This window comes from Capsella rubella, unplaced genomic scaffold (assembly GCF_000375325.1).
Source record: "Capsella rubella cultivar Monte Gargano unplaced genomic scaffold, Caprub1_0 scaffold_5, whole genome shotgun sequence".
NCBI lineage: Eukaryota > Viridiplantae > Streptophyta > Magnoliopsida > Brassicales > Brassicaceae > Capsella > Capsella rubella.
The window spans coordinates 6986588-7012927 of NW_006238919.1; the positions used below are offsets into that span (position 1 = coordinate 6986588).

Here is a 26340-nt window from a genome sequence, read left to right on the forward strand (position 1 = left end):
TGGTGTATATATCTTCATTTTTATGTAATAACCATTTTTAATTACTACCAAATATAATTTTTTATGTTTCTTTTTTCATTTTTTTTTTCAATAGCATCAATGATGTTTTTTAAGTTTTATATAAAAAAAAAATCAGGTTATAACTATTGAAAAAAAGAAGAAATAAGTTTATTAAAATTATTATTAGTATTACATATTTTATTATCATACTACAAATTGTATTTAATTATACCGTTTTGCTATTCTATCATATTTTACTATTAAAGACATACATTTCCGGAAATAATTCACACTTGAGTTTGGTCCAACTGATATGATTGAGTGAAATTGGTCCAACATTTTGGGTTTGACTCCGTGTGGAAAGATTTTTGTATTGTTATGGGCTCATATGGGCCCAATTATATAAACTTTGAAAGTAAACAGCTCACGTTCATCCAAATATTTTTGTTCGTTTTGTTTTTAACTCCAGATTCATCCTATATTTTCAAATGGTATTGATACGTACGTATTACAAATCTGTACAAGTATCAATCTAATCATGAATCATGATTCATGAATATTCAAAGATGTGTGGTTGGAATTTCATGTGTTCAGCCGACTTGCTTGCCCTCGCATAACAACATTAGTCGTTGATCATATGTTGAAGCTGGTGTAGGGTTTCGAACGTCGACTAAGAAATAAAGAGTTTTACTCCCTATTCGTGCGTGCAAGCCTTCGTATAATCTCTATCAATTGTGTTTATAAATTCGACCAAATTAGTTATATTAGGTTGTTCCTTCTTAAGAATGTTTTCAGTTTTGTCTTTCCTTCTTAAGTTGTCCACTGACTGAAAGAACAAACCACATGTTATTTCGATCCTAGACATAGAGGTCGGTCGAGACATTTCCTCACGTATTGTCCTTTTTCCGGTATATTTGTGTAACCTAACTAAAAAATTCTCTCAAAAAAGACAAATATGTATTAGGATGTATATAATACAATAGTAAGAGATAAGATAACTGTAGTTAGTCTAGTTTAGTGGTCATAAAGGTCAATTAAATAAACGAAATGGCGTTACATAATGTGGTCCATAAATAAATAAAAAGGTTTCAACTGATCCCACAAAATCGTCGTCGGTATTCATGGTTCATGCCACAATTGATGGAGTTTACGACTTCCCATCCCATTGATCAATCTCAACCACACATAGTCTCAGTTACTTTTCATAATTTTTGCCTATGACTTGCACCATCATTATGATATATACTTCATCATGTTCCATCAAATGCCACTTAACCAAAATTTGAAAGTATGTGAAGTCTTTTCTCAAACAGAAGCAAAATGTCATTTTCGTCTCTTAATTCATTTCAATAATCTTTTCTTATTATTTCAGTCACGAGCTTTGTAACAGGGTATAGCAAATCAAGTAGTCCACCAAACCTATGGTTTTGAGTATTTTGATCCTTAAGATAGATAATTGTATACCATAATTGGTCAAAGACTATTGAAACCGATCAATGGGAAGCTGTGCATGTATAACACCTTTACTCTATGTTGAGTTAAAAAAGGAGAAAACAACAGTCAAAGCTGCCGACAAAAATAAAAAAACCAAACCTATAAACTTACAAAGCAATAAAGTAGAAGAGCCTTTGGTTTTTAACTTTTCAGAGTTAGATGTGAGGAAGACTAAGATAAAAACCATTTAACATAGACGTGGTTCTAACAACACTATGCTATGGGCTTCCACCAATCTTGGTTTACTTAAATATTTTTCCAAAACTTCACTATTCCATCTATCAATTTTTGCCAGCCTACTAAAACAAATAAATATACATTATTAATACATATTTGGTTGCGGTGTCTTGTTGGCTAATAATTCTATTTAAGAATAATGTCACAAGGTGCATTAGTGGGATCTTATTATCTCCCAATTAATAAATCCTAACATGTGTCATGTCCCATATGGTTTTATATAATGGAGTGGTTAAACTAAAATGTTGTCATTCTCTTAAAATCTTGCAACCCCAAAATAAGATATGCATAAATACAAAAAGTCAGAATTAATCTTATCTCTCTTTTTGGAAAACTTTTGACATATAGAACTCCTTGATAATGTCTATAGTAAAATACCAGAATTTATAAGATTTGAAGACATAATTAGTAAGTTTATCATATGTTATATATTTTAATAATATTTAGGCGTTAATCGGCCGATTTTTTTAACTAAATGTTATAAAAATGTAGATGGACAAGAATTTAATTCACTGTTCAAAAGTGAACACAACCCAAAGAGTTTTCATGGATTTAAGTGCTCTCTTCATCGATATTGTCGGAAGTTTGAAAAAAATATCTTCAAAATTCACAAAAAATAAAATTAAAAAATGCAAACCACCACCATAGGCAAGCACCTGAAAATAAAATATCTAACAATTTTTAACAAAATATATTTGGATTTTACTATTTTCCAGTTTCCACGACATATAAAAAACAGCTTTATGCGTTTGACATATTAAATGCGACGAATATTTTTTACGTTTCCTAATCATTTTCTAGAAATTCCTTATTTCTCTTAGCCATTAAAACCAAAAAAAAAGTCAAGAAAACAAAAAAATATACAACCAGAAAAATTTTCGATTTAATTTTATTTCTCATCATCTTCTCTCTTTCTTTCTCCTTCTCTCTGTTCTCATAGAACCAAAACTATAGTCTTGAAGTTCATATTTTTGCAGAGTACACAAAGAATCAAACCACTCTGTAACCAGTCTGGTCTTTGCTGGAACCTTTTCTCTTTTATTGAGTACAGTTTTTGCTATATTTTATTCAAATCCCCAAACCCAACACTCAAAATCTGAAACTTTCTTTTCAGTTTCTTGATCTATTCATTATACCTTGATCAGTCCTTTCATGGGAACGTTACTTCTACTAGATTTCTTGTCTTAAAGGTAAAAACTTTTATTGTTCCTCTGCTTAAATTTTATCACTTTTTATGAAGTTTGGTCTTTTCTTGATCTTAGAAAGTTTCCATCTTTACTTCTTTCAAAGTTCATACTGACAAAAACCCTAATTTCTTAGCTGATTGAATCTTTCTTCTCGATCTGTTCCATTTTCAGGTTTTTTTCTATATTGGGTCAAGATGGGTATTGAAAAGTTTGAAACTTTCATCTTGATTTCAACGATTTCGATCTTGATTTGCATCTGCCATGGATTCAATCCTCAAGATAATTACTTAATCAACTGTGGCTCACCAAGCAATGGATCCTTAATGACTCGAGTCTTCATGTCTGATAAGCTCTCTTCGAACTTGCTTACATCTCCCAAAGAGATCCTCGCTGGGGAAGGCTCAGACATTTACCAGACGGCAAGAGTCTTCACCGGAGTCTCTAGCTACAAATTCTCTGTTTCTCCTGGTCGTCATTGGGTTCGTCTTCATTTCAATCCTTTTGATTACCAAGAATTCAAAATGGGTTCAGCTAAATTCGCAGTTTCGTCTCAAAGTCATGCGCTTTTGAGTGATTTTAGTGTTAAGAGTAGTAAACTTGTAAAAGAGTACTCTTTGAATGTGGATAAGGGTGATTTAGTGCTCACGTTTACTCCCTCTAGTGGTTCATTTGCGTTTGTGAATGCTATTGAGGTTATCTCTGTTCCGGATACATTGATCACTGGTACGCCTAAGTTTATAGGCAGCCCTGCGCAGAGTTCGGATATATCTTTGCTAGCTCTTGAAACTATTCATAGAGTGAACATGGGCGGTCCGCTTGTATCGGCTAACAACGATACTCTTACGAGGACTTGGGTGCCTGACTCGAGTTTTCTGCTTGAGAAGAACTTAGCTAAGACTGTGTCTAAGGTTGCAACTGTTAACTTTGTTAAAGGTTACGCTACAGAGGATTCTGCACCAAGAATTGTCTATGGTAGTTGCACTTCGATGAATTCCGCGGATAACCCGAGTAGCATTTTCAATGTCACATGGGAGTTCGATGTTGAGCCGGGTTTTCAGTACTATTTCCGCTTCCACTTCTGCGATATCCTTAGTGTGTCTCTAAACCAGCTATATTTCAATCTGTATGTTGACTCAATGACTGCTGCTACAGATATTGATCCCAGCATTTTTGTGGATAACACACTGGCTGGAGCATACTTCATGGATTTTGTTACGCAGTCGCCGAAGGGTACTAATAAAGTCCGTGTGAGCATTGGTCCGTCAGCTATTCACACAGATTATCCAAACGCTATTGTGAACGGACTGGAGATCATGAAGATGAATAACTCTAAAGGTCAGCTAAGTACCGGACCAGCTGTACCCGGTAGTAGTTCAAGCACTAAGCAGAGTAATGTTGGGATGATTGTAGGTTCAACCATTGGTTCGTTGCTCGCGTTAGTCTTCATGGGATGTTGCTTTGTGTTGTATAAGAAGCGGAAACGTGGCCAAGATGGTCATTCAAAGACTTGGATGCCGTTTTCAGTAAACGGAATTTCGGCTACAATGGGAAGCAAATACTCCAACGGAACTACTCTTACAAGTATAACTACCAATGCCAATTACCGTATTCCCTTTGCTGCGGTTAAAGACGCAACAAATAACTTTGATGAGAGCCGCAACATCGGGGTGGGTGGTTTTGGTAAAGTCTACAAAGGAGAGCTTAATGATGGCACGAAGGTAGCTGTGAAAAGAGGAAACCCGAAATCTCAGCAAGGGCTTGCGGAATTCAGGACAGAAATCGAGATGTTATCGCAGTTTCGTCATCGCCATTTGGTTTCTCTGATCGGTTATTGTGACGAGAACAATGAAATGATACTGATATACGAGTATATGGAGAATGGAACTGTAAAGGGTCATCTTTATGGCTCAGGTAATCCTAGCTTAACGTGGAAACAACGGCTTGAGATCTGCATTGGCGCGGCTAGAGGATTGCATTACCTCCACACGGGTGACTCTAAACCGGTCATTCACAGAGACGTGAAATCTGCAAACATATTGCTCGATGAGAACTTCATGGCTAAAGTTGCAGACTTTGGACTGTCCAAGACTGGACCCGAGCTTGATCAGACTCATGTAAGTACTGCTGTGAAAGGAAGTTTCGGGTATCTTGACCCTGAGTACTTCAGAAGGCAACAGCTCACTGACAAATCCGATGTTTACTCCTTCGGGGTTGTTCTCTTCGAGGTTCTTTGTGCTAGACCTGTTATAGACCCAACACTTCCAAGAGAGATGGTGAATCTTGCTGAATGGGCAATGAAGTGGCAGAAGAAAGGGCAACTAGATCAAATCATTGATCAGTCTCTTCGCGGTAATATCAGACCAGATTCGTTAAGGAAATTTGCAGAAACAGGCGAGAAATGTTTGGCGGATTATGGAGTCGATAGACCATCTATGGGAGATGTGTTGTGGAATCTTGAATACGCTCTGCAGCTTCAAGAAGCAGTCATTGATGGCGAACCAGAAGATAACAGCACGAATATGATTGGTGAATTACCTCCACAGATCAACAACTTCAGTCAGGGAGACACAAGTGTTAACGTTCCTGGCACAGCGGGGCGATTCGAGGAATCGAGCATTGACGATCTCTCTGGGGTTTCAATGAGTAAAGTATTCTCTCAACTGGTGAAATCCGAGGGAAGATAGTGAGAGATTTGGCAATGTAGTGTGATTCTTACAGAAGCAGAAGCATGTAACCAGGAAATGCATCAGGTTTTTTCAGATAGGATCTTTTGTCTCTGCTCAACCTGTTTCTTCTGCAGATCTTCATCAGTTATGATACAAATACTTTTGAAACGTTTCCTCTGTTTTTTTCATTTTTCTTCCTCACTCAGTCACTCCCTTATCCTGAGTTTGTATTTTATTGATGTTCATTTGAAGTTGTCTAATATTTGTTTGTTCTTTTTATTCTATGGATGTATAACACACTCTTGTTGTTTCATTCAACTGTACTGTAAGTTTAGAAGTCAAAATCTAGTTCTGTCCTGTTCTTTGTTTGGTTTCAGAAACCTGTTTATTTCACATTTTGTCTTGGAACAATACAGGCCCGGTTCCGTTGGTTTGTTTGTTTCATTCACCACGACCAAGTCTTGAACAACGTTGTGTCCAATTCAGTTTGGTTTGGAGTTTAAAACAATCATCAATAGTAAATTTCCAAAGAAGTTATTTTACTATGTTATTCTCATCTTTAATGGCTAATTTTTTGCATCAATGATCAAAATTAGTAACCTTACTTGTGGACGCACAAGACAAACATTTCCATACTAGTCTGAAAACAAACGACCTAGACGTTTTGTTCTTCTTCATAGCTTTCTTCGTCGCCTTTATACGGCTTCCTCCTCCAAAACAACTCCGGTCAACGGCTTCACCACCACCGTCATCTTCGTTTTCTTTTGTGGTAAAAGTGTAGCTTCTAAGGTACATTTGCCTACAAGATATGCTGTCAACAACCTTGGTGCGACGCTGGCTACCGCAATGGGTGATTGATCGTACAAACTCCGCCTCCGCCATTGGCCACTTGTAAACATTACCGTAAGTCACAAGCGGCCGGACGCCATTGCTGTGGCTTGTGATGACTACACAATCATCTATGCATTTGGAGGCCATATTTGGTTGCTTTTTTTTTGGAGGGTATTTCTAACTTTTAGTGTAAACTCCTAAATTTGTTGTGAACGTTGGGTGTATAGCTTATATATAAATTCGTGAACCCTTATCCTTGTCAAAAAATGTTACTTTTATTTCGCGATGTAAGTTACCAAGTCAGAGAAAAAAATTGAGAAGTTTTCTCAACTTGATACGCCATATTTTGTATACTTGTCAACAGTGTTAGCATTACCCACAAAGGAGAAGGTCTCTAACATCCCTAAGATATCTCCCCATATCCTTCGCTCTCTTTATGCCCAAATACAAGTACACTTAAATCAAATGATTATCATGTTTCTATAAGACTTGCTAAGGTTTTTTTTTTTTTTTTTTTTCTCATCTAGATTTTTATTAATAATATCATGGTGATGAGATACTTAGTGGAAAACAAAATTAAGCCAGCGGATGACAAGATTCCTCTAAAGCTAAAGACGTATACAAAAAACAAATGATGGATGCTAAAATGCTTATAAATAAAAGTAACATAACCTAAAAAACGACACAAAGAAAACATATCAAGCCTAACAAAGAATCCTATTTCGAGGAGATTATTTGCTAGTACATATCGAAGATGTTCACATCCAACCATCCATAATCAAATTCTACTATAATAATGTTAGACTATATAAAAGTAACGTAGCTCTTAATTTTGCTAATTCTCTTAAGATAGAAAAACTCAGTACCTCACACTTTATTCGAATACGAAAACATAAACAAAGCGACAATTTATGTCTAAATACTGTAGAAGTAGAACCATATGACCAAACTACGATATGATGTGAAAATGAGAGACAAGATTAAAGAGAGAAAATCCAATAAAGCCTTATAATTAAGTTAAGAATGATAATTTTGTATCTATCAAGTTCTTCAAACGAGCATTAAATTTCTTGAATGCATTCAAAAACATTTTATAATTCTCTAAATACTCAACTTCTTTAGGTAATACCTTATGACACTACATACGTATATCGATTCCACGTATCTTAATTTTAATCCACTGTTTGATATTGAATATTGACTCTTTCTGGTGTGATCTCTTAGGGTTCCATTCTATGTTAACGCTTGTATTACAGAAACCGTAATTTTCTTAACTTAAATTTCAAAAAGTTACATATATATTGAAACCCATCACAATGATATATTGATATAAACTTATAGGCATTTTATTCTTCTGTTGATTGATAAAATCACTTCACTCATCAACATTAATCTTATTTATTAGGGGAACTACAAAGCAAATATTTCCTTAAGAATCTGACCACAAACGACCTACGCGACCTGATCTTACTCCTCCTCGTACATTTCTTCGCGACCTTCTTCCACCCTCCTCCTCCTCCTCCAAAACATCTTCGAAGATTATCACCGTCTTCATGTTGTTCCTCTTTTCTTGAAAACGTATAGCTCCTAAGGTACACTTGCCTACAAGATATGCTTTCCACCGCTGTGGTACGACGCTGGCTTCCCCCGTGGCTGATTGATTGTATGAACTCCGCCTCTGCCGCTGGCCACTTGTGAATTTTGGCGAAAGTTGTACCCGGCCGGACCCAAATGGCATTGTCTTCGATGTTTAAACATTCACTTATGCATTTAGAAGCCATGGTCGAAATCTCTCTAGTTCTTCTTCTCTTTGATGCAATGTTTTGGATTTTATGGATATATATATATATAATAATTATTATAAGAAGAGATTTTTTGGAAATAATATCCTGACAACGAATAAAGTTGACTGTAAAAGTTTAGAGTCAATAAGACTCACTTCCATAATTTTTTTGATAATTATTAAGTGTATTCAGAATTTTTGGTATAGTAAAAGGAAAGGTTTTGATTCATTTTTGACTAACGCCAAAAATAGAAATGGAAAGAAAGATTTTGACAACAAATTTATGTCTTTGTTGAATACAAAGTACACAGACAACCTTACTATATCTTTGTCTGTTGCAGTTTTCACATACTCACAATAAGAGACATTCTTTTTATTACACAATCAGATTACAGGACATGCTCTGTCAAACCTTAATGACATACTTATGATATAATATTATCAGTAAATCCAAAATATATTTACACAATGATACTGATTTGTACTAATTAAAAGGAGCATCAGTGATGATGTCGGACTAAAACGGATCATATATATAAGACAATTTATGACGCTTAATTATGTTAGTTCGTCAGAATTGGACTAGCATGCATCATCACAATACTTTAATGTCACATTCGGTCTATATATAATTACGCTGATTTGAAAACATAGTTGTATTAGAATTTACCCCGTGGTACACCACGGGTCCATAATTTAATATATTTGTTTGATTGGTCATTTTCGTACTTGGTTTATATAGTATTGTTTTATACGTGTTTATTTCATTTGATTTTACATAATTTTATGAATCTGTATTATAAGTAGATTCATAGATATATGTGGTTAACCCGCGGTACACCGCAGAATAATTTTGTCGTAAAACAAATTATATTTTAACTTAACCCGTAACAATATTTTAGTATAGACAACCCGTAAGAAAAATATAATCATATTTATGTAAACTCAAATCCGTCCAATCATATTTATGTACAATATTATTATATTTTAAAATATTTAGAGTTAAAATATTAATAATACTTTAAATCAAATGTTATAACATTATTGCATTAGTAAGAGTTTCTGTAATATTTTAAACCTTTCCAAGAAATTAAAATTTATAATATTTTGAAACTTTTTAAAAATATATTTTTCTTAAATATATAACATGATTAAACAGAATAATTTTTTTAATTTGGATGCCTAAGAAACCAAATTTCATGCTCATTTGTAGTTGGAAACATATTAGTCATATTTATAATGGTTTTGAACTCTTATATGAACATTTTTCCTTTATTAATTGAGTTATATACGTCCGTTTTCAAAACTTTAAATTGCAAAATGTGTGGAAAAAAATTTGTGTTTTTATTATAAATATTTTTATGTAATAATATACATGGAAAATAAATAAGATTATATAAATATATTGGAGAGAGATTCAAGTTATTAGAGAGATATTTTAGGAATTTTTTTTGATGTAATAAATATTTGTTTCCAATTTTGAGATTTGCTTGTGATTTAATTACAAAATTTACTTTAAGTTTTGTTATTTATTCAAATGGCAAGGGTTTGATTATGCAAATATTACAAAATAAAAGGTTATAACCCAAAATAGATTTTAGTACAAAATGTACTTCAAAAATGTTAAGATAGATAGACTAGATTTTAGATTTTTAACCATCTATGTCAATAACATTAAGCCGTTATTATCGATTTATAATCAACGGTAAATCGTTATTATCGATTTATGATCAACTAGTCTATAAAGGTAAATCGTTATTATACTAGTGGGCCGCAACAGTCGTGGTGAAATATCATTTAGTGGGCCTGAAATAGGACCATTACTTTTTCTCGCTTTCAAGAATCGTATAAATAGCGAAAAATGCGTGCCGTTTCAAGTTTAATAATCATCACTCAATTTCTTTCCTTGTAAGCTAAATGCGTGTCGTTTTGATAACCAATTTAATTCGTGTGTTTATACAAACTTCGTGTCGTTTTCTCTGAATAGAAGAAGCGAGAGCTAAATAGAGGTAAAACGCAAACGCATATATTTATCCCAAACAACATTACAACGCTAAACGCAAACGCAAATCGATTCTGAAAATTCCAAATGACATTATAGCTAAAACGCGTTCCTAGAAAATACAAAAGCAAACGCTAAAATCCTTAACCGCCGAATCCGTAAAGAGTCCTTCCTTGTCTCTTGAGAGCATAAACCACATCCATGGCGGTCACCGTCTTCCTCCTTGCGTGCTCGGTGTAAGTAACGGCGTCACGGATAACGTTCTCCAAAAAGATCTTGAGGACGCCACGTGTCTCTTCGTAGATCAGACCACTGATACGCTTGACGCCACCTCTACGAGCCAATCTACGAATCGCCGGCTTAGTGATTCCTTGGATGTTGTCTCTCAGAACCTTCCTGTGACGCTTCGCTCCTCCTTTGCCCAACCCTTTGCCTCCCTTTCCACGGCCTGACATTTTCTCGGAAAGTTTCTCGGGAAATAAAAATGGATTGAAGATTTAACAGTGTTGAGATTTGAGATGAATCGAGTAATTTGGTAAAGAGGAGAGGTGAGTTTATATATAGAAGACGGATCCACTTAATTTAAGCCGTTAGATGTTTTTTATGATCCAACGGTTGTAGATGTCGATTCGGGTGAAAAGTTATTTTACATCTTAACCGTTGATTTTTCTTTATCGACGGTTATAAGTATCGATCCGCGTGATGCTTGTTAGTGAAAATTTATGAATTTTTCAATTAAGCGCCACATATTGGTGAACATAGCGCCAATTTTTTTTTAGTTTATTTCACCATTTTTTCTTAATTAATACTTCATTAACGAAACCTTATGATAATTTTTTGCCTCGTAACATTTAACATACAGTATATGATATATATATATATATATATATAGATTACAAATGTGTAATTTTGTATTTAATTCTAAATAAAGAAAACTATTTCACAATGGTTATAAAGCCTTTATAACATAGAGTGATATATATACATCGAAGGTTTGGTTTGTATTCAGAAGAACTCGTATATGTTATCTTGCTTTAGGCTTCACGTCGTCGTTATCAAAGGTTACAGTCACATTTAGATCAACCGAGCTATGACTAGACTCCATGTTTTGGTTCCTACTTATCCTTGCATTTTCAGAAGCAAGACACTCTTTGAGATTGATTATAACTTGTGACATGTTTGGTCGTTTGGCTGAAGAAGGATTTGCGCATGACATTGCTACTTCGAGAGCTCTCCAGACAGAGCGAGTGTCATAGTTCCCGTGAAGTTTTGGATCCACGATCTGACTAGTGTCTCCTTTCTTGATCACAAATGTAACCCATTCTGCTATGTTAGGGTTTTCACGGGTTTGATCAATCACTCTTTGGTTTGTGATGATCTCTAGTAGTAAGATCCCGAAGCTATACACATCACTTTTCTCAGATAACTCACTTGTCAAGTAATATCTGTAAAAGCAAGAAAATGGAGTAAGATTGATATAGAGTTTACAGTTCTTGAAACATTTACATGAAATGAAAACATATTAATTAAAACCATGGTGTAAGATGATGAATATACTTACTCGGGATCAAGGTATCCTAAAGTACCAGCAACAACTGTTGATACTTGAGACTGATCCCCTCCAACTTGAAACGATCTAGAGAGTCCAAAATCCGCAATCTTGGCCTTGAGATGTTCATCCAAGAGTATATTCGTACTTTTGACATCTCTATGCACCATGGCTGGTTTGCATCCAGTATGCAAGTATTCTAATCCTAATGCAGCTTCGATAGCTATTTGCAATCTAGTACCCCAATTTAAAACAGAGCCACCCTGTTTTCCTACATCAAATGATTTTTTATCATCAACATCTTAAAGCTACACTAACCATCATGCGAAATCACATATATTTTTACGGAATACAATGTTGAAAAAATGTATATAATACTAATTCCACCATTATTTAATTAATTATCTTCATTTTATGATCCATAAAAGATTCCTATGATTTATGTTTGTGTTCACCTGATAAATGCTGGTGTAAGTCTCCATTAGACATGTATTCATAGATGAGAGCAAAGTGATCTTGTTCATCGCAGTATCCAACAAGGCTTACCAAATTTATGTGGTGAACCCTTAGAAGTAGTTCAACCTAGTGGCCATGTAAAGCAGACACACATAAGCATATAAACTTTGGTTTAATAAACTACACTTCTTTTTGCTTATCAATTATATGGGGGACAGTTAAAACATTTTGTACCTCTGCCTTAAACTCTTTATAGCCTTGTGCTGATGTTTGGGAAAGTAGTTTGACAGCTACTTGCTCTGAGCCATCTAGATCACCATGATAGACAATTCCAAATCCTCCTTCACCAAGAGGTCTTTGTAAGTTGTTAGTCATTTCCATAACCTCTGAATAAGTAAACCTTTTCTTCTTTGTCTTGATCCATGGCTCAGACTTATTTCCTGCATGTAAAGCAAATGCAAGTATATAGCTAAAAATTAATTTATGGTTGTTTCTTGATTTTAAAGAGGTTGTTGCAAACATTCCATACTTGATGACATTTTCTTCTTGAACACAAAAAGGAGGATCACCACAATGACGACGATGGTAGCAATGGAAGCAACCGGTGCAACAATCGTCACTGGAAGTTTCTTCTTTGGCTTATCTATGCATGTATTGGATAGACAAAGATACTTGTTTCCAACGACACTACAAAAGAAAAAAGTTAGAATTCATAAGCTCAGATAGTGATTAGGTATAAAAGCATGTGATAATCTTTCTTACTATAACTTTAGTCCTTTCCTTTCTCTATCGCGAAGAGCTTGTGGAATTGAACCACTAAGATTGTTCCCGCTCAAGTTTCTGTCGAAGTAGAAGAATATTTCATATGTTACACAAAAATAACTCCTGTGGATGAATCAATTAGTAAATAAATTGAGAAACTTTATTACATGACCAACAATGATTTCATAGAGGCTAGAAACTCAGGCACAACTCCATTCAAAGTGTTATTTGACAAATCCCTGAGATGTGAAAAAAATGAACCATTATTTGCTTTGTATATGTATCAAACAATCTGTAAGAAAAAGAAAAAGAAAAATCTTTAAGTAACGATCATATATACTTACAAACTTTCTAGATGAGTTAGATTCTGAAAGTCAGATACTATGGTGCCACTCAAGCCAGTCGAAGATAAATTTCTGGTTAAACATATTAAAAGTTAATTAAGACTTTATGGGAAACATGATATACATATCTGTTTTATAATTAAGTCTTGTGTGAGAATTACATAAATAGAGCTTACAAAGAAATTATTCTTGGTGGTGTTGATATATCATCTGTGATGTTACAATTCAATCCATCCCACAAGAATTGCTTGGGGACGCATGGATCGCCTTGCCAAGTGATTCTACTTAGTCTATACTTTGATTTGATATTCTTGATGGCAACCACTAGCATAACAGTTGCATAAATTGGAGAAAAATATTTAATGAATTAGATTTCATGTATCATTCATATAAAACAAGCAAAGAAAAAAAAAGGAACTATCTATGCTTGATACCTTCACTTTCAGTTGTTTGAGATTGTGGAAGCTGAAGAACTGAGTAAACTTCAAAAGCATTAAGTAGAGGTGGAAGTGTTGATCTTTGGGTTTTTATTAACTGCAAGCGGCATATACCTCCTTTGCATTGCCTAGGATTTGTTGTGAGCCTAGTCGTTATTTCAAGAAACTTAGGACTAATAACACCAGTGTTAATTGTTTCCCCATTCAATACAAAGTCGAATTCTCTAGTTTCATTGGCCTTTAGGACTTGGATCTCCGAGAAGTGCATGAAAAAGTAGAGTTGCTCATCAGGGTTCTCCAAACTCCAAACCATCATCAGTGGCGCATCAAGATTTGTAGGTGTTGCCGCGGCCTTAAGCGCAACTTGAGGTGGATCATAGTGATTTTTATTGGACACATTTGCAGTTGTTGAGATTTGTGTCCACTCGGGTTGAGTATATGGTACCCATGAACGATCATAAACATCTTTTGGGTACCTATCACAAACTCACAATCTTTCTCTTAGTATTGTTTGTCAAAAAGTAAAATGAGTAAGACTCTTAAGTACTTCCCAAGCTTCTTTAATATTTAAATGCAATGATCATGTACATATATGATTTAAAGTTAAGTACGTACCTAAGAAGAACCGTAGCATTGCTAAGATACATGCGAAAGTAATGTTTCAGGGAACCAGATTTAGCGATGTAAGTATCACTGGCCAAAGGTCGTAGTTCCAAAGCTGATATCATTGGTGTAGTTGACCCTGTCTTAAAAAGACAAATTTGCAAAGAGTTTGATCTTGAGATGTGAATGATCTCCTTCACTGTACCATCTGGCACTAGTTGCATATCTATTGTTGTCCACTTATTAGGACCAATATGCATATCGAATCCCGGGAAAACATTAAGCCCGTCGAAATTTCCATAGAAAAACGTTGCTCTAGTAAGATAGTTCCTCCCTTCTTCCACCCTTAGATCATAGCAGTTTCGTATTCCATCGGGAAAGTATCGTAGTGTTGCGTACTGTTTTAAATTTTCCGGTTCAAGATTTTTCGGAATTCTACCTATCTTTCCACTTTGTATGAAGTTCTCGTCTGATGAGAACCGTATTCCAGTTTCCGATTCTGTATAAGGGGGCTCATTCAAAGGCAAGCCACAATCTAAACTGATAAAGCCTGTTAAGAAATGAATCATATGAATGATGAAAAAAAGTGTTGAGTCATAGGCATGGGTGTATATAGGGGAAAGAGTAGTATATAACATCTCATAAATCCAGGTTTGAATTTGGTCCCATCTCCTTTGAGGGGACTTGTATGACAAAATTAGTCTAAAATGTCCCACTACATGTGTTGTGTTACTAGGAAATAAAAATAACTAACAAAAATAGAGAAATTTTGTTAATAGTATTAGTGGTCTAAAAAACAAAGCGCTTATTTATGCTTAATGGTCAGACAGGGCATGAGACATGCATACCTTCTTGATCTTGTGCTTCAGTAAGATGAAGGATGAGAGAAACTTCAAACCCAAGCAACGCCACAAGAAGACAACGAAGACTCTTCATGATTCTGATCACAATCTGAAGCTATAAAATCATGTATTTGTATATTCATGTATTTCGGAAAGATCAACGCATGCACACTTATGTACTCACGTTTCACTTATATATACTAGATGTGAAGACACATGAATTAAGCTTCACATATAGACATCAATTAAACGAAGCTAAAGTCAACCATATGAGAAAACGAGTGACTATGGATATAACTTTTGATTCAAGAAAATCAAGTGAAGGAGTGAGCAATGATGTTTTCTAGTGAAACATCACTGTCGCAAGATTAATATATTGTAAAAGCACTCGAAAAGTCTTCATGCATGTCGTACATGCGTATACGACCAGGTCTTATCACAACCTTGATTAGAGAATTTTGATTGGTGCAAATTAAATTTATTTCTTAAGTCTTGATGGTTTTTAAAATTGCAACTAGCATAAAAACCAAAGATATTTTTTTTGTAGAAATATTATGGGATTTTATATAACCACCATTACGCGCATGAAGAATCATTAAGACAGTTGACTTTCGGCATAGACTTGCATGTATACTATTTACAAACATGTCAAAACTCAAAAGCTTTGTGTATTTTAAGGATGTGCGTCGCCTTCAATCCTTTGTCCGCTTCTGATGGTCGAACCGTTTTTGACTGTCTTCATATTTTGTGCGTTCGCTGAGGAGTAGAGTTTTAATGTGTGTATGTTTTGTGGTCAGATTGGTGGTAAGCGGACCAAAACAAATAAGTTTGAATCCATGGTGCAACTTGCAAATGCATATGTTTGATTAGGTTAAAACGAATATCATCTGGATGTCGATGATAGCATTTTAATGCATAAACTAAAAAAAAATACATTTTAAAACAAGAAAGTGTTCAAAATTGAGTGAAAGTGATACCGGATCATGGACATCCTCGACTTAAACCTCTAGCAACACTTCCACTAAAGAAACCTACAAAAAATGCTTATAATTAAATTAATTATAAAAATTAAATTAAAATAATAGAATAGCTGTATACGATACTTATACTACAAAAGGAGAAAAGATGATCGATTCTTCCATTGTCTATAAAGGGATAGATTCTTTTAATTATGGACCTCCTTTTTATTTATTTTATTTTATTTTTGGTTTATAAAACCAATTAGTACCTGTATTAGGATTGCCACTGGAGGTGGCCTAACGCACCTTTAAACAGATTTAAAGATCGGAACAATTCAAGTCAACGTAAGGAATATCTCAGTTTGAACATTTCGTTACTAGCCATTTGGTTGCTATATCGACTATCCTTTCCATTAATAGTTTCTTTAAAATAATGAACACAAGCTGAACTTTCTAACCAAGAAACTGACCAATATTAAGTAATTTACTAGCCACTAGAAATTAAATGTATTATTACTCATTCATCAATTAAGTTTCTTAGTTGTACATAAACTATGACATGTTTTCACGTTTATAGAGAATCGTCTTGGTAAGCCTTTTGCTTGAAATTTCTAAAGGACTAATGTGGTCCAATTCCTTATATAAACTTCATTTATGGTTGAGAATTTGGGGCAGTGACTTTCTTGTTTTTTGGAAAGTAAGAGCCTATGGAGAGTCATCCCCATGAAGTTTTGTTTGTTGCACTTATCGCAACATTTGCTATTTTTCACATTGCTCAAGCTCAAGATCAAGAAGGTATGTGTATCCACATTGTTGAGATCTTTATATTGTTTTGTAGTAGAATTAAAAAAAATAAACAAATCACGAATTTGAATCAATATTATGTTCTCACCAAAAATTGTGAAATGACCTTCCCACCAAATTACGGATTCATGTTTGATGTATCTTTAGAATCACATTTTTTGCAAAAATTGAAGAAACATGCTTTTTCAGCAAATTTTTTGATAATATAACAGCGATACTGATACAAACCACGTAGACCAATATGCTACATGGTTTGGTGTAATATAAAAAATATTTGTAACTCTGTTCTCTTATAGCTGGTCCATCTTATAGTCCTAATTGAATCCCTTAGTGACCGATTTAACAGTGGATCATTAGTGTATTGGAAGTTTTCATCATGTAGTTTTTGGATATAACAACACATGAGCATCCTTGGGTGTGTTAACTTTACTTGTACCGTAAAACCATCATTAACAATTTGTAATGATCCATTAACTGATCTCTTGTATACCTTAACAGGGTTCATCAGTTTGGATTGTGGTTTATCCCCGAACGAAGTGTCACCATATATCGAACCGATTACTGGACTACGGTTTTCATCAGACGCAGGCTTCATTCAAAGTGGACAAATTGCTAGAGTTGATAAAAGTCTCGAGGCCACGTCTCTAAAGTCATACATGACGCTAAGATACTTTCCAGATGGACTACGCAACTGTTACAATCTTAGTGTGAACCAAGGGACAACTTATTTGATGAGAGCTACAGCTCTATATGGAAATTATGACGGCCTTAAAGCTTTTCCTAAGTTTGACTTATACATAGGCCCTAACTTTTGGGTAACAATAGACATGCAAAAATATGGAGACGGTCAAGCTGAGGAGATCATTCACATCCCAAGATCAAATTCCTTAGACGTATGTCTTGTTAAAACAGACACGTCGACGCCAATTATATCACTCTTGGAATTCAGGCCACTAGATAATGATACATACATCACTGGTTTGGGTTCCTTGAAAAATTTCATGCGGTTCTATCTTAGCAAGTCAGAATCAATTGTAGCGTAAGTCTTCTTAAGATAATTTTGAGTTATGTTTGGTCATTTAGTTGTTCCTAGTTACGTACTAATGATGTTATTAAAATTTGTGAAGCACAGGTTCCCAGAAGACATCAAAGACAGGATATGGGAACCATACTTTGAGTCAGAATGGACACAAATTTCCACCACTCTTAAAGCCAACAACTCCGATGATGGTTATTTTGTGCCGCGAAATGTGCTCATGACCGCAGCAATTCCTGCCAACGCTAGTGCACCGTTGAGTTTCACCGGGGAGCTAGATTCTCCTAATGACGAACTTTACTTGTACCTCCACTTCTCTGAGGTCCAGGCACTACGGGCCAACGAGTCTAGAGAGTTTGACATTTTGTGGAGTGGAGACGTTGTTTACGAAGCTTTAAGGCCTGAATATCTGAACATCACGATAATTCACTCTCCTCCACTTACTTGCGAAGGAGGAAAATGCAACTTACAGCTGAAAAGAACTAAAAACTCTACTCTCCCACCTCTTCTCAATGCCATTGAAGTTTACACGGTACTCAAGTTTCCACAGTTGGAAACAAATAAGAATGATGGTACGTATGTTAGTAACTGTATATAAAAGTTCTAAACACATCTCTTATGCTAAATCTAACATTTTCATTGTTGCATTTTATGACAGTTGTTGCTATCAAAGACATCAAAGCCACCTATGAATTGAATAGAATCACATGGCAAGGAGATCCATGTGTCCCGCGAAAGTTTTTGTGGGATGGTCTAGATTGCAACAGCACAGATACATTAACACTACCAAGAATCACATCATTGTGAGATATTTATATAGCACAATCTTTTTAAATATTTTATCTGATACATCGATTGAGACAACGAGAAAAAGGTTTAGTCACTCAGAGGTTATGGAAATGACAAAGAACTTCCAAAGACCACTTGGTGAAGGAGGGTTTGGCGTTGTTTATCATGGTGATATAAATGGTTCACAACAAGTAGCCGTTAAACTACTTTCCCCATCATCAACACAAGGCTATAAAGAGTTCAAGGCAGAGGTAACAAAAATCTTTTCGGAAGTATAGATGATATGCTAAACAAATGTGTTTTCAATTAATGTGTTTTTTTTTTTGGGTGTACAGGTTGAACTTCTGTTACGAGTTCATCACATAAACTTGGTAAACCTTGTAGGGTATTGCGATGAACGAGATCACTTGGCTCTTATCTACGAATACATGTCCAATAAAGACTTAAAACATCATTTGTCAGGTAAAAAATTGTATGACATTACATACACAAATAAATTATAAATTTATAATGGAAAAGAAAAATTATGATAGCTGATTTGAGAATCTACTATAGGAAGACACGGTGGCTCTGTTTTGAAGTGGGGTACTCGACTACAAATCGCCGTCGATGCCGCATTAGGTTCGACCTATCTCAAAATAGTTACACTCACTTGTTTTTTTTTTTATCACAAAATATTTCATGGGATCAATGAACACAAATCACTGACATATCAAATGGAACTCATTAATTCTCAACAAATATTCTTATTATTACTTAAAAGAATGTAACACTCATGAACGACCTATACATCATATAGTTGAAATAATATTCCACAATTTTGATAAACTTGTTAAAATGATGAAGGTAATAGTTTTGGAATTTTAGAATGTTTGTATATATATTGTTAAGATCACGCGTTGAAAGTTAAAAAGGGTTTAATCTTATGTTTGTAGGACTAGAATACTTACATACTGGATGTCGACCATCGATGGTGCATAGAGATGTCAAAAGTACAAATATACTGCTGGACGAGCAATTTACAGCTAAAATTGCTGATTTCGGGCTGTCAAGATCTTTCCAACTTGGAGATGAATCACATGTTTCAACCGTTATTGCTCCTGGATATCTTGATCCCGAGTAAGTATTATATAACTTAACTTCATTAAAAATTTCTCTTACATATAACTATGAGATATAGAAAATTTGTACTATATATATTCTTTGCTTTTCAAGATATTACAGAACAGGTCGGTTGGCTGAGATGAGTGATGTCTACAGTTTTGGGATTGTATTACTGGAGATAATCACAAACCAACGTGTAATAGACCAAGCCCGCGAACAATCTCACATAACAGAATGGATGGCATTTATGCTTAATAGAGGAGACATTACAAGAATTATGGATCCTAACCTTCATGGAGATTATAACTCTCGTTCTGTCTGGAGAGCTCTTGAATTAGCAATGATGTGCGCCAACCCTTCATCAGAAAAACGACCAAGCATGTCCCAAGTTGTTATCGAGCTAAAAGAGTGTCTACGTTCTGAAAATAAAACCGAAGGCGTGGATTCTTATAGTTCCTTTGAACAAAGCATGAGCTTTGATACCAAAGCTGTCCCCAGTGCAAGGTAGTATTTGCAAATACGCCTTACTCGGGTCATGTCGATTAGTTTATGATTATGGTATTCTTTTGGCCAGACGAGAGTGCTTAAATTTTTCTTATGAGACATCATAACTAAACATGAGAGGAAATTTGCAACTCCTTTGGTCTCTCGTGTTCTCTCTTATATTAGTTTTTGTGTGTTTGAAATGTGCTGGTGTTTCTTACCACATTCGTAAGCTCATTCTTGAGAATAAAATTCAAGAGACACTAACTTGACGTCCTTCTTGAGTGCTTTTCTCACACTAAAAAGACAATAAGATGGAAAAACCATCTTATATGTATTGCAAAATTTCAGAATTTATATTGTGATATAGATGGTTAATGCATTGACCATTCACGGTCCGAAATCAGTCCTGTCCCAATATTATATTTATGGCCAATCTCAATAACGAATCCAGAATTATATCTACTGGATCCAATCGAAGCAATGAATCAACCGTTACGCTTCTATTAAAGTTTTGATGGATAGAGCCGAACCTAATGACTTCTTCACACCCTTTTTGAGGGGTTTGAACATCAAACCAATTTAAGTCAACGAGCCCATATGGTTTTTTATCTTTGATTAAAACTTTTTGTTTATTTGCAATGGGTTTGCAATGACTTTCACCCGTCTTTGTTGAGAAGTTATTTTAAAGTAAACAAGACAAGTTGAGTAAAAAATGCTGCCCCAGTGCCCACTAGCGAACGTACTTGTCCTCTTTTAATTAAATCTTCTTTGTAGAACAGACACATTATTTTACGTTAGCGTGACCTGTTCACACCAATCCGAGGCTTGACCATTTTTATCCTATGTAATTGCCGAGTCGTGGCTTGTTCAGCTCTTTCGCTCTTTCGCTTGAAACGTCCAAATGAGCTTTGTGAGCACGTTGGTTATAAGCTAGGGTTCATATTTTGCTTGGGAATTGAAGAGAATATGGAGCGTCTATATATGTTTTTATTGGTGGCACTGCTATTAGCCCGTGTTCAAGCTCAAGAAAAAGGTACCCACACTAGCTTTATAAATGTTCAGAGCACAGAATATTTTCATTACGTTTGTAAAGAAGAAAATGCTTATGGGGATGTCATATAACTTAGATGGGAAAGGTCTATCTAAATAATTGGTAATGTTGTAAAACTTCCAAGAAGAGAATCTGATTGGTCAACTAGTTAAATGAGTTTGAACTTTGAACCATTAGTTAGCTTTAACCTCTTCTATATTTTTTTTTGTACAGGGTTCATCAGTTTGGACTGTGGGTTGTCCCCTAATGAACAATCTCCTTATACCGAGCCTGGGACTGGATTAAATTTCTCATCAGACTCAAGCTTCATCCAAAGTGGAAAAATTGATAGAATTGATCCAAAACTAGAGTCGGGGTACGCAAAGTCAAAGACGTCATTGAGATACTTTCCAGACGGGGACCGGAACTGTTTCAATCTTACTGTGGATCAGGGAACAAAATATTTGATCAGAGTTACAAGTAACTATGGGAACTATGATGGTCTTAACAGTCCTCCAAGATTTGATTTGTACATAGGCCCTAATTTCTGGGTTTCAGTAGATTTGGGGTTGGGAAAGCTAGTAAATGATGATGGTGATAAACATGATAAACGGGAGGAGATCATTCACATCCCAAAGTCAAACTCTTTGGATGTGTGTCTTGTTAAGACAGGCAGTTCAACGCCAATCATATCGTCCTTGGAACTAAGGTCTCTACCAAGTGATACTTACAATATTAGTAATAATATTATGTCAAGTTCTTTGAAGTTGATACAAAGGTTATACCTAACCCAGTCCAAAACAGTTATACGGTAAGTCAGATTTAATTAAATTGATGTTAAGTTTTCTTTTACTCATCCTGTTTTCCAAACTGTGAGCCCAAATATGTGTACATCATTATAATCCTCATCCTTGTGCTCCAATCAAGATGCTCCATTTCCTTATCTGAATTTGTGTAGGTACCCAAAGGATGATCTTGATCGAATATGGGAACCACACTTTCAGCCCGAATGGACACAAATTTCCACTGTTCGCAAAGTCGACAACGCCAATAGTTATCTTGCGCCCCACGATATACTCATGACCGCGGCAATACCTGCCAATGCTAATGAGCCTCTAAGTTTTACCAAGTATCTTGAGTTCCCGAATGATAATCTTCACATGTACTTCCACTTCGCTGAGGTCCAAGCCTTGCAGGCTAATCAGACTAGAAGGTTCACGATTTTTTGGAACGATAGACCTATTTTTCGAGATTTGACCCCTCCATATCTTAACGTCTTCACTGTTTACACATATCCTAATCCATTTCTTTGTCAAGCTGGGGAATGCTTATTAGAGATTAAAAGAACTCAGATATCAACTCTCCCACCTCTACTTTGTGCCATCGAAATTTTAGCAATGCAAAATTTGCCACAGTCTGAAACAAACGAAGACGATGGTACGTATTTAATTGATACTGTACTTAAGTAATTTATGGGATACGATGGTACTAATCATATATATATGTAGAATATCTAATATGCTAAGTCCAACACGTCGCCAAACTTCATGACAGTGAGTGCTATGAAAAACATCAAAGCCACCTACGGATTGAGTAGGATCTCGTGGCAAGGAGATCCATGTGTTCCTCGACAGTTTTCGTGGGACGGTCTAATTTGCAACGACACGAATGTGTCTACCCCACCAAGAATCACTTCCTTGTGAGGCCTCTGTAACACAAACCCGCCCTTTTTTTTTTTTTTAATCTAATGTTAAATTATATTCAAAATAAAAATGGTACTGTTTTGCAACTTGTGCTACAGAAGCTGATTCTTTAGAATTATTAGAAAAACATTGTCTAACTGCAATAGTCTTCTTATTTTGGATAAACAGAAACTTGTCTTCAAGTGGGTTAACAGGAACCATAGCACCTGGAATTCAAAATCTCATCAATCTCCAAACGCTGTAAGTATGACATGAATGGAAAAAAAGCTAAAAGAAAAAATTATACATGTCGGTGGTTTTTTTCATTAACTTCTTACAAACTTCAGGGACTTGTCAAATAACAATTTGACAGGAAAGGTGCCTGAATTTTTAGCCAACATGAAATCGTTGTTGTTCATGTAAGTTCCCGATTCCCGACATATTTTTGCGGGTTTTCTCATAGATCTTGTTCACCTAATCAAGAAGATTTCCCCTGTTTTAAAACAGAGACTTGAGAAACAACAAACTACATGGTTTAATTCCAAGGAATCTACTTGTAAGAAGCAATGCAGGTCTACAGTTATTGTAAGAAGTAAATCCATACAAAGAAATTTTCAACTTTCGATCCAGCCACAGAGTTTGGTGCATTCAGAATACTAAAAGATCGATATATTCTTTTGTTTTGTAGTGTTAGTTATGACACATGTTTATCCAGTTCTTGTGTCCAAGACAAGAAATTCCCAATGAAATTTGTTGCATTAGCTTCTTCTGCGGTTGTGGTCATTGCAGTGGTACTGACTCTCTTTTTTCTCTACAGAAAGAAAAAACGGTCAAGTCTAGGTATGTACGTATATATACTTGCAGAAACTAAGAAATTAATCAACAAACTATAAACTATAACTGCCATTGACATGTTTTACTAAATTCTTCTCTACATATCTCTCTATCCCATTCTATAGGTTTGCCACCAATGCGTGTTATGTCAACTAGTATATCCGGACAATCGATTGAGACGCAAAGGAGAAGGTTTACTTATTCGGAAGTTGTGGAAATGACCGAAAACTTCCAAAACATTTTAGGTGAAGGAGGGTTTGGAATCGTGTATCATGGTTATTTGAATGGTTCAGAGCAAGTAGCGGTTAAAGTACTCTCACAATCATCATCACAGGGTTATAAACACTTCAAGGCAGAGGTATAATATGCAGTAGAACTTTTCTCAAAATCGTAAAAGAAAGTATAGTGATCTATATTATTGTGGTAACTACGTACTATATATATGAAATAGAATCAAGACAAATCTTGATGATTAGACTCAGTCTTTTTTGTATAGTTTTCCGAATAAAAAGAGTTTTTATGTTCTGATACCATAGAGATGACAGTCTAAATTCAATTCTTCCAACCCTAAACATCTTTCTTGTTAAACCAATGTATTTATAGTCATTATATTGTTGGGTCTGTAGGTTGAACTTCTTCTAAGAGTTCACCACGTAAATCTGGTGAGTCTTGTTGGGTATTGCGATGAAGGAGATCACTTGGCGCTAATCTACGAATGCATGTCCAATGGAGACCTAAAAGATCATTTGTCAGGTGAAAGATACAGATATAAATATATATGTATAACTCAGTTGAGGGCTAATTTTGATAACCTTATACAGGAAAAAAGGGTAAATCTGTTTTGAAATGGAGCACTAGACTACGAATAGCTGTCGATGCTGCGCTAGGTTCGTACTTAACTGAAAACAGGTTCAGTGACTTGTCATTTATATTCACTGGTTACTCTGGCTAGTAGTAGATATTAATCATAATATAAGTAAATCACTGAATCAATATGAACTTTTATCCATAAAATAATTGTATCCAAGTATTATAAACTTATAATGATAAATTGATAATCAATTATTTCCCACCAAGATTTACTCACTGGAATATATGACATCATCAACTAACATCAATGAGTCTATTGCATATATAGGATTGGAATACTTGCATTGTGGATGTCGACCATTGATAGTGCATAGAGATGTCAAAAGTACCAATATACTGTTAGACGATCAGTTCATGGCCAAAATTGCTGATTTTGGGCTTTCAAGATCATTCCTACTCGGAGAAGAATCACAAGCTTCAACCGTTGTTGCTGGTACTCTTGGATATCTTGATCCCGAGTAAGTACTATTTTCAGTCCTTTGATATTTATAGCATGTTGTAATTTATGTATGCGTAAAGCGTTCATCTTCATCATTTGTATTATTATATATGTCTACATATAAATCCTACTGCATCTCCTTGTTTTTCAGATACTACAGCACATGTCGGTTGGCTGAGACGAGTGATGTATATAGTTTTGGGATTTTATTACTAGAGATAATCACAAACCAACATGTGATTGACCATGCCCGAGAAAAGGCTCACATTACAGAATGGGTGGCATTTGTGCTTAAGGAAGGAGATATTTCTAGGATTGTTGATCCTAACCTTCATGGTGAATACAACTCCCCTTCTGTTTCGAGAGCCCTTGAATTGGCTATGAAATGTGCTAACCCTTCTTCAGAGAAACGACCAGACATGTCACAGATTATTACTGAACTAAAAGAGTGTATAACTGAAAACTCGATGAAATGTATAGATGACATGGATTCTAGTAGTTCTTTCGAACTGAGCTCAAGCTTCGATACTAAGGTGGTCCCTATTGCAAGGTAGTATTTGCATAGACACCTTGCTTGTATTGATATATTTGTGCTTGTGATCTGGAGTGCTTAATTTTTTTTTCTTTCTAGACATCATAAGTTCATTACTAAACAAGAGATGATAAATGTACCACTCCTTTGATCTTGTATTTGAGTAGTATAGTTTCCACATTCATTGACTATATATCATTATGAAATTGGAGCCAATAAGTAAGGCTACTAATAGCAAACTGTATGGATGGCTCTGTGTATGACGAAGCAGAGGGAAAATAAATGATTCCTTCAACACCAAAAAAAAAAAGAAGTAATGCCACATACGTAAAGGCTACAACTCATTTTGAGATTAAAAAAAAAAAAATTGCTACATATTTCCCCTAAAAATTATATATAGCAATCTTTTATTTAACATAAAAAATAATTCAAATTAGGACAAATATAGCAATATTTTTATTTTTAATCTCATTTTCCTGCATTTTTAGTGTTTGCAATTTGCGTAGTTACCTTCCACATGTGTAAAGCTACTTCTTCTCTTTAAACACAAAAAGCAAACCGTTGGTTTTCTAACTATTTTAC

At 35.0% G+C, this 26340-nt stretch overlaps 8 protein-coding genes across 11 annotated transcripts; 4 read left to right on the top strand and 4 right to left on the bottom strand.

The window, feature by feature from the left end:
• Positions 1–2620: 2620 nt before the first annotated feature.
• On the top strand, positions 2621–5946 carry LOC17887086 (receptor-like protein kinase HERK 1). The gene is made up of 3 exons (XM_023782827.1): positions 2621–2745; positions 2846–2921; positions 3090–5946. The coding sequence occupies exon 3, from the start codon at positions 3113–3115 to the stop codon at positions 5600–5602; it is 2490 nt and encodes an 829-aa protein (XP_023638595.1). The 5' UTR covers positions 2621–2745; positions 2846–2921; positions 3090–3112; the 3' UTR covers positions 5603–5946.
• Positions 5947–6163: 217 nt separating this feature from the next.
• LOC17886355 lies at positions 6164–6562 on the bottom strand. Its single transcript, XM_006290385.1, has one exon. It carries the CDS (start codon positions 6560–6562, stop codon positions 6164–6166), a length of 399 nt encoding a protein of 132 aa, XP_006290447.1.
• A 1247-nt stretch (positions 6563–7809) lies between these two features.
• On the bottom strand, positions 7810–8196 carry LOC17884954. Its single transcript, XM_006292279.1, has one exon. It carries the CDS (start codon positions 8194–8196, stop codon positions 7810–7812), a length of 387 nt encoding a protein of 128 aa, XP_006292341.1.
• Positions 8197–10202: 2006 nt separating this feature from the next.
• Positions 10203–10724, bottom strand: LOC17885923 (histone H4). Its single transcript, XM_006292037.2, has one exon. The coding sequence runs from the start codon at positions 10653–10655 to the stop codon at positions 10344–10346; it is 312 nt and encodes a 103-aa protein (XP_006292099.1). The 5' UTR covers positions 10656–10724; the 3' UTR covers positions 10203–10343.
• A 367-nt stretch (positions 10725–11091) lies between these two features.
• On the bottom strand, positions 11092–15287 carry LOC17885657 (probable LRR receptor-like serine/threonine-protein kinase MEE39). 2 transcript variants are annotated; one of them, XM_006292635.2, is made up of 12 exons: positions 15200–15287; positions 14364–14901; positions 13746–14224; positions 13488–13635; positions 13312–13383; positions 13135–13206; positions 12968–13045; positions 12735–12892; positions 12440–12645; positions 12205–12331; positions 11762–12020; positions 11092–11645 (listed from the first exon to the last, which is right to left on the bottom strand). In XM_006292635.2, the coding sequence occupies exons 1-12, from the start codon at positions 15285–15287 to the stop codon at positions 11225–11227; spliced, it is 2646 nt and encodes an 881-aa protein (XP_006292697.1). In that variant the 3' UTR covers positions 11092–11224. The 2 variants fall into 2 exon arrangements, with proteins under 2 accessions (XP_006292697.1, XP_023638271.1); XM_023782503.1 differs by lacking the exons at positions 12735–12892; positions 12968–13045; positions 13135–13206; ... (3 more) ...; positions 14364–14901; positions 15200–15287 and having other exon boundaries at positions 11762–12012; positions 12440–12536.
• Positions 15288–16859: 1572 nt separating this feature from the next.
• On the top strand, positions 16860–18799 carry LOC17885168 (putative receptor-like protein kinase At3g46340). The gene is made up of 4 exons (XM_023782885.1): positions 16860–16947; positions 17455–17990; positions 18084–18564; positions 18651–18799. The coding sequence occupies exons 1-4, from the start codon at positions 16860–16862 to the stop codon at positions 18797–18799; spliced, it is 1254 nt and encodes a 417-aa protein (XP_023638653.1).
• Positions 18800–18891: 92 nt separating this feature from the next.
• LOC111830534 (putative receptor-like protein kinase At3g46340) lies at positions 18892–20393 on the top strand. The gene is made up of 5 exons (XM_023782886.1): positions 18892–18982; positions 19115–19243; positions 19337–19402; positions 19717–19900; positions 20006–20393. Exons 1-5 carry the CDS (start codon positions 18892–18894, stop codon positions 20391–20393), a joined length of 858 nt encoding a protein of 285 aa, XP_023638654.1.
• Positions 20394–22094: 1701 nt separating this feature from the next.
• Positions 22095–25912, top strand: LOC17884721 (putative receptor-like protein kinase At3g46340). Of its 3 annotated transcripts, none has more exons than XM_023782664.1 (11): positions 22095–22212; positions 22360–22838; positions 22956–23100; positions 23273–23344; positions 23431–23502; positions 23591–23668; positions 23772–23923; positions 24043–24275; positions 24544–24670; positions 24739–24826; positions 25056–25184. In XM_023782664.1, the coding sequence occupies exons 1-11, from the start codon at positions 22151–22153 to the stop codon at positions 25099–25101; spliced, it is 1554 nt and encodes a 517-aa protein (XP_023638432.1). In that variant the 5' UTR covers positions 22095–22150; the 3' UTR covers positions 25102–25184. The 3 variants fall into 3 exon arrangements, with proteins under 3 accessions (XP_023638432.1, XP_023638433.1, XP_023638434.1); XM_023782665.1 differs by lacking the exon at positions 22095–22212 and adding an exon at positions 25378–25912 and having other exon boundaries at positions 22779–22838; positions 22910–23100; positions 24739–24804; positions 25056–25245; XM_023782666.1 differs by lacking the exons at positions 22095–22212; positions 22360–22838; positions 22956–23100; positions 23273–23344 and adding an exon at positions 25378–25912 and having other exon boundaries at positions 23591–23675; positions 24739–24804; positions 25056–25245.
• The last annotated feature ends 428 nt before the right edge of the window (positions 25913–26340 follow it).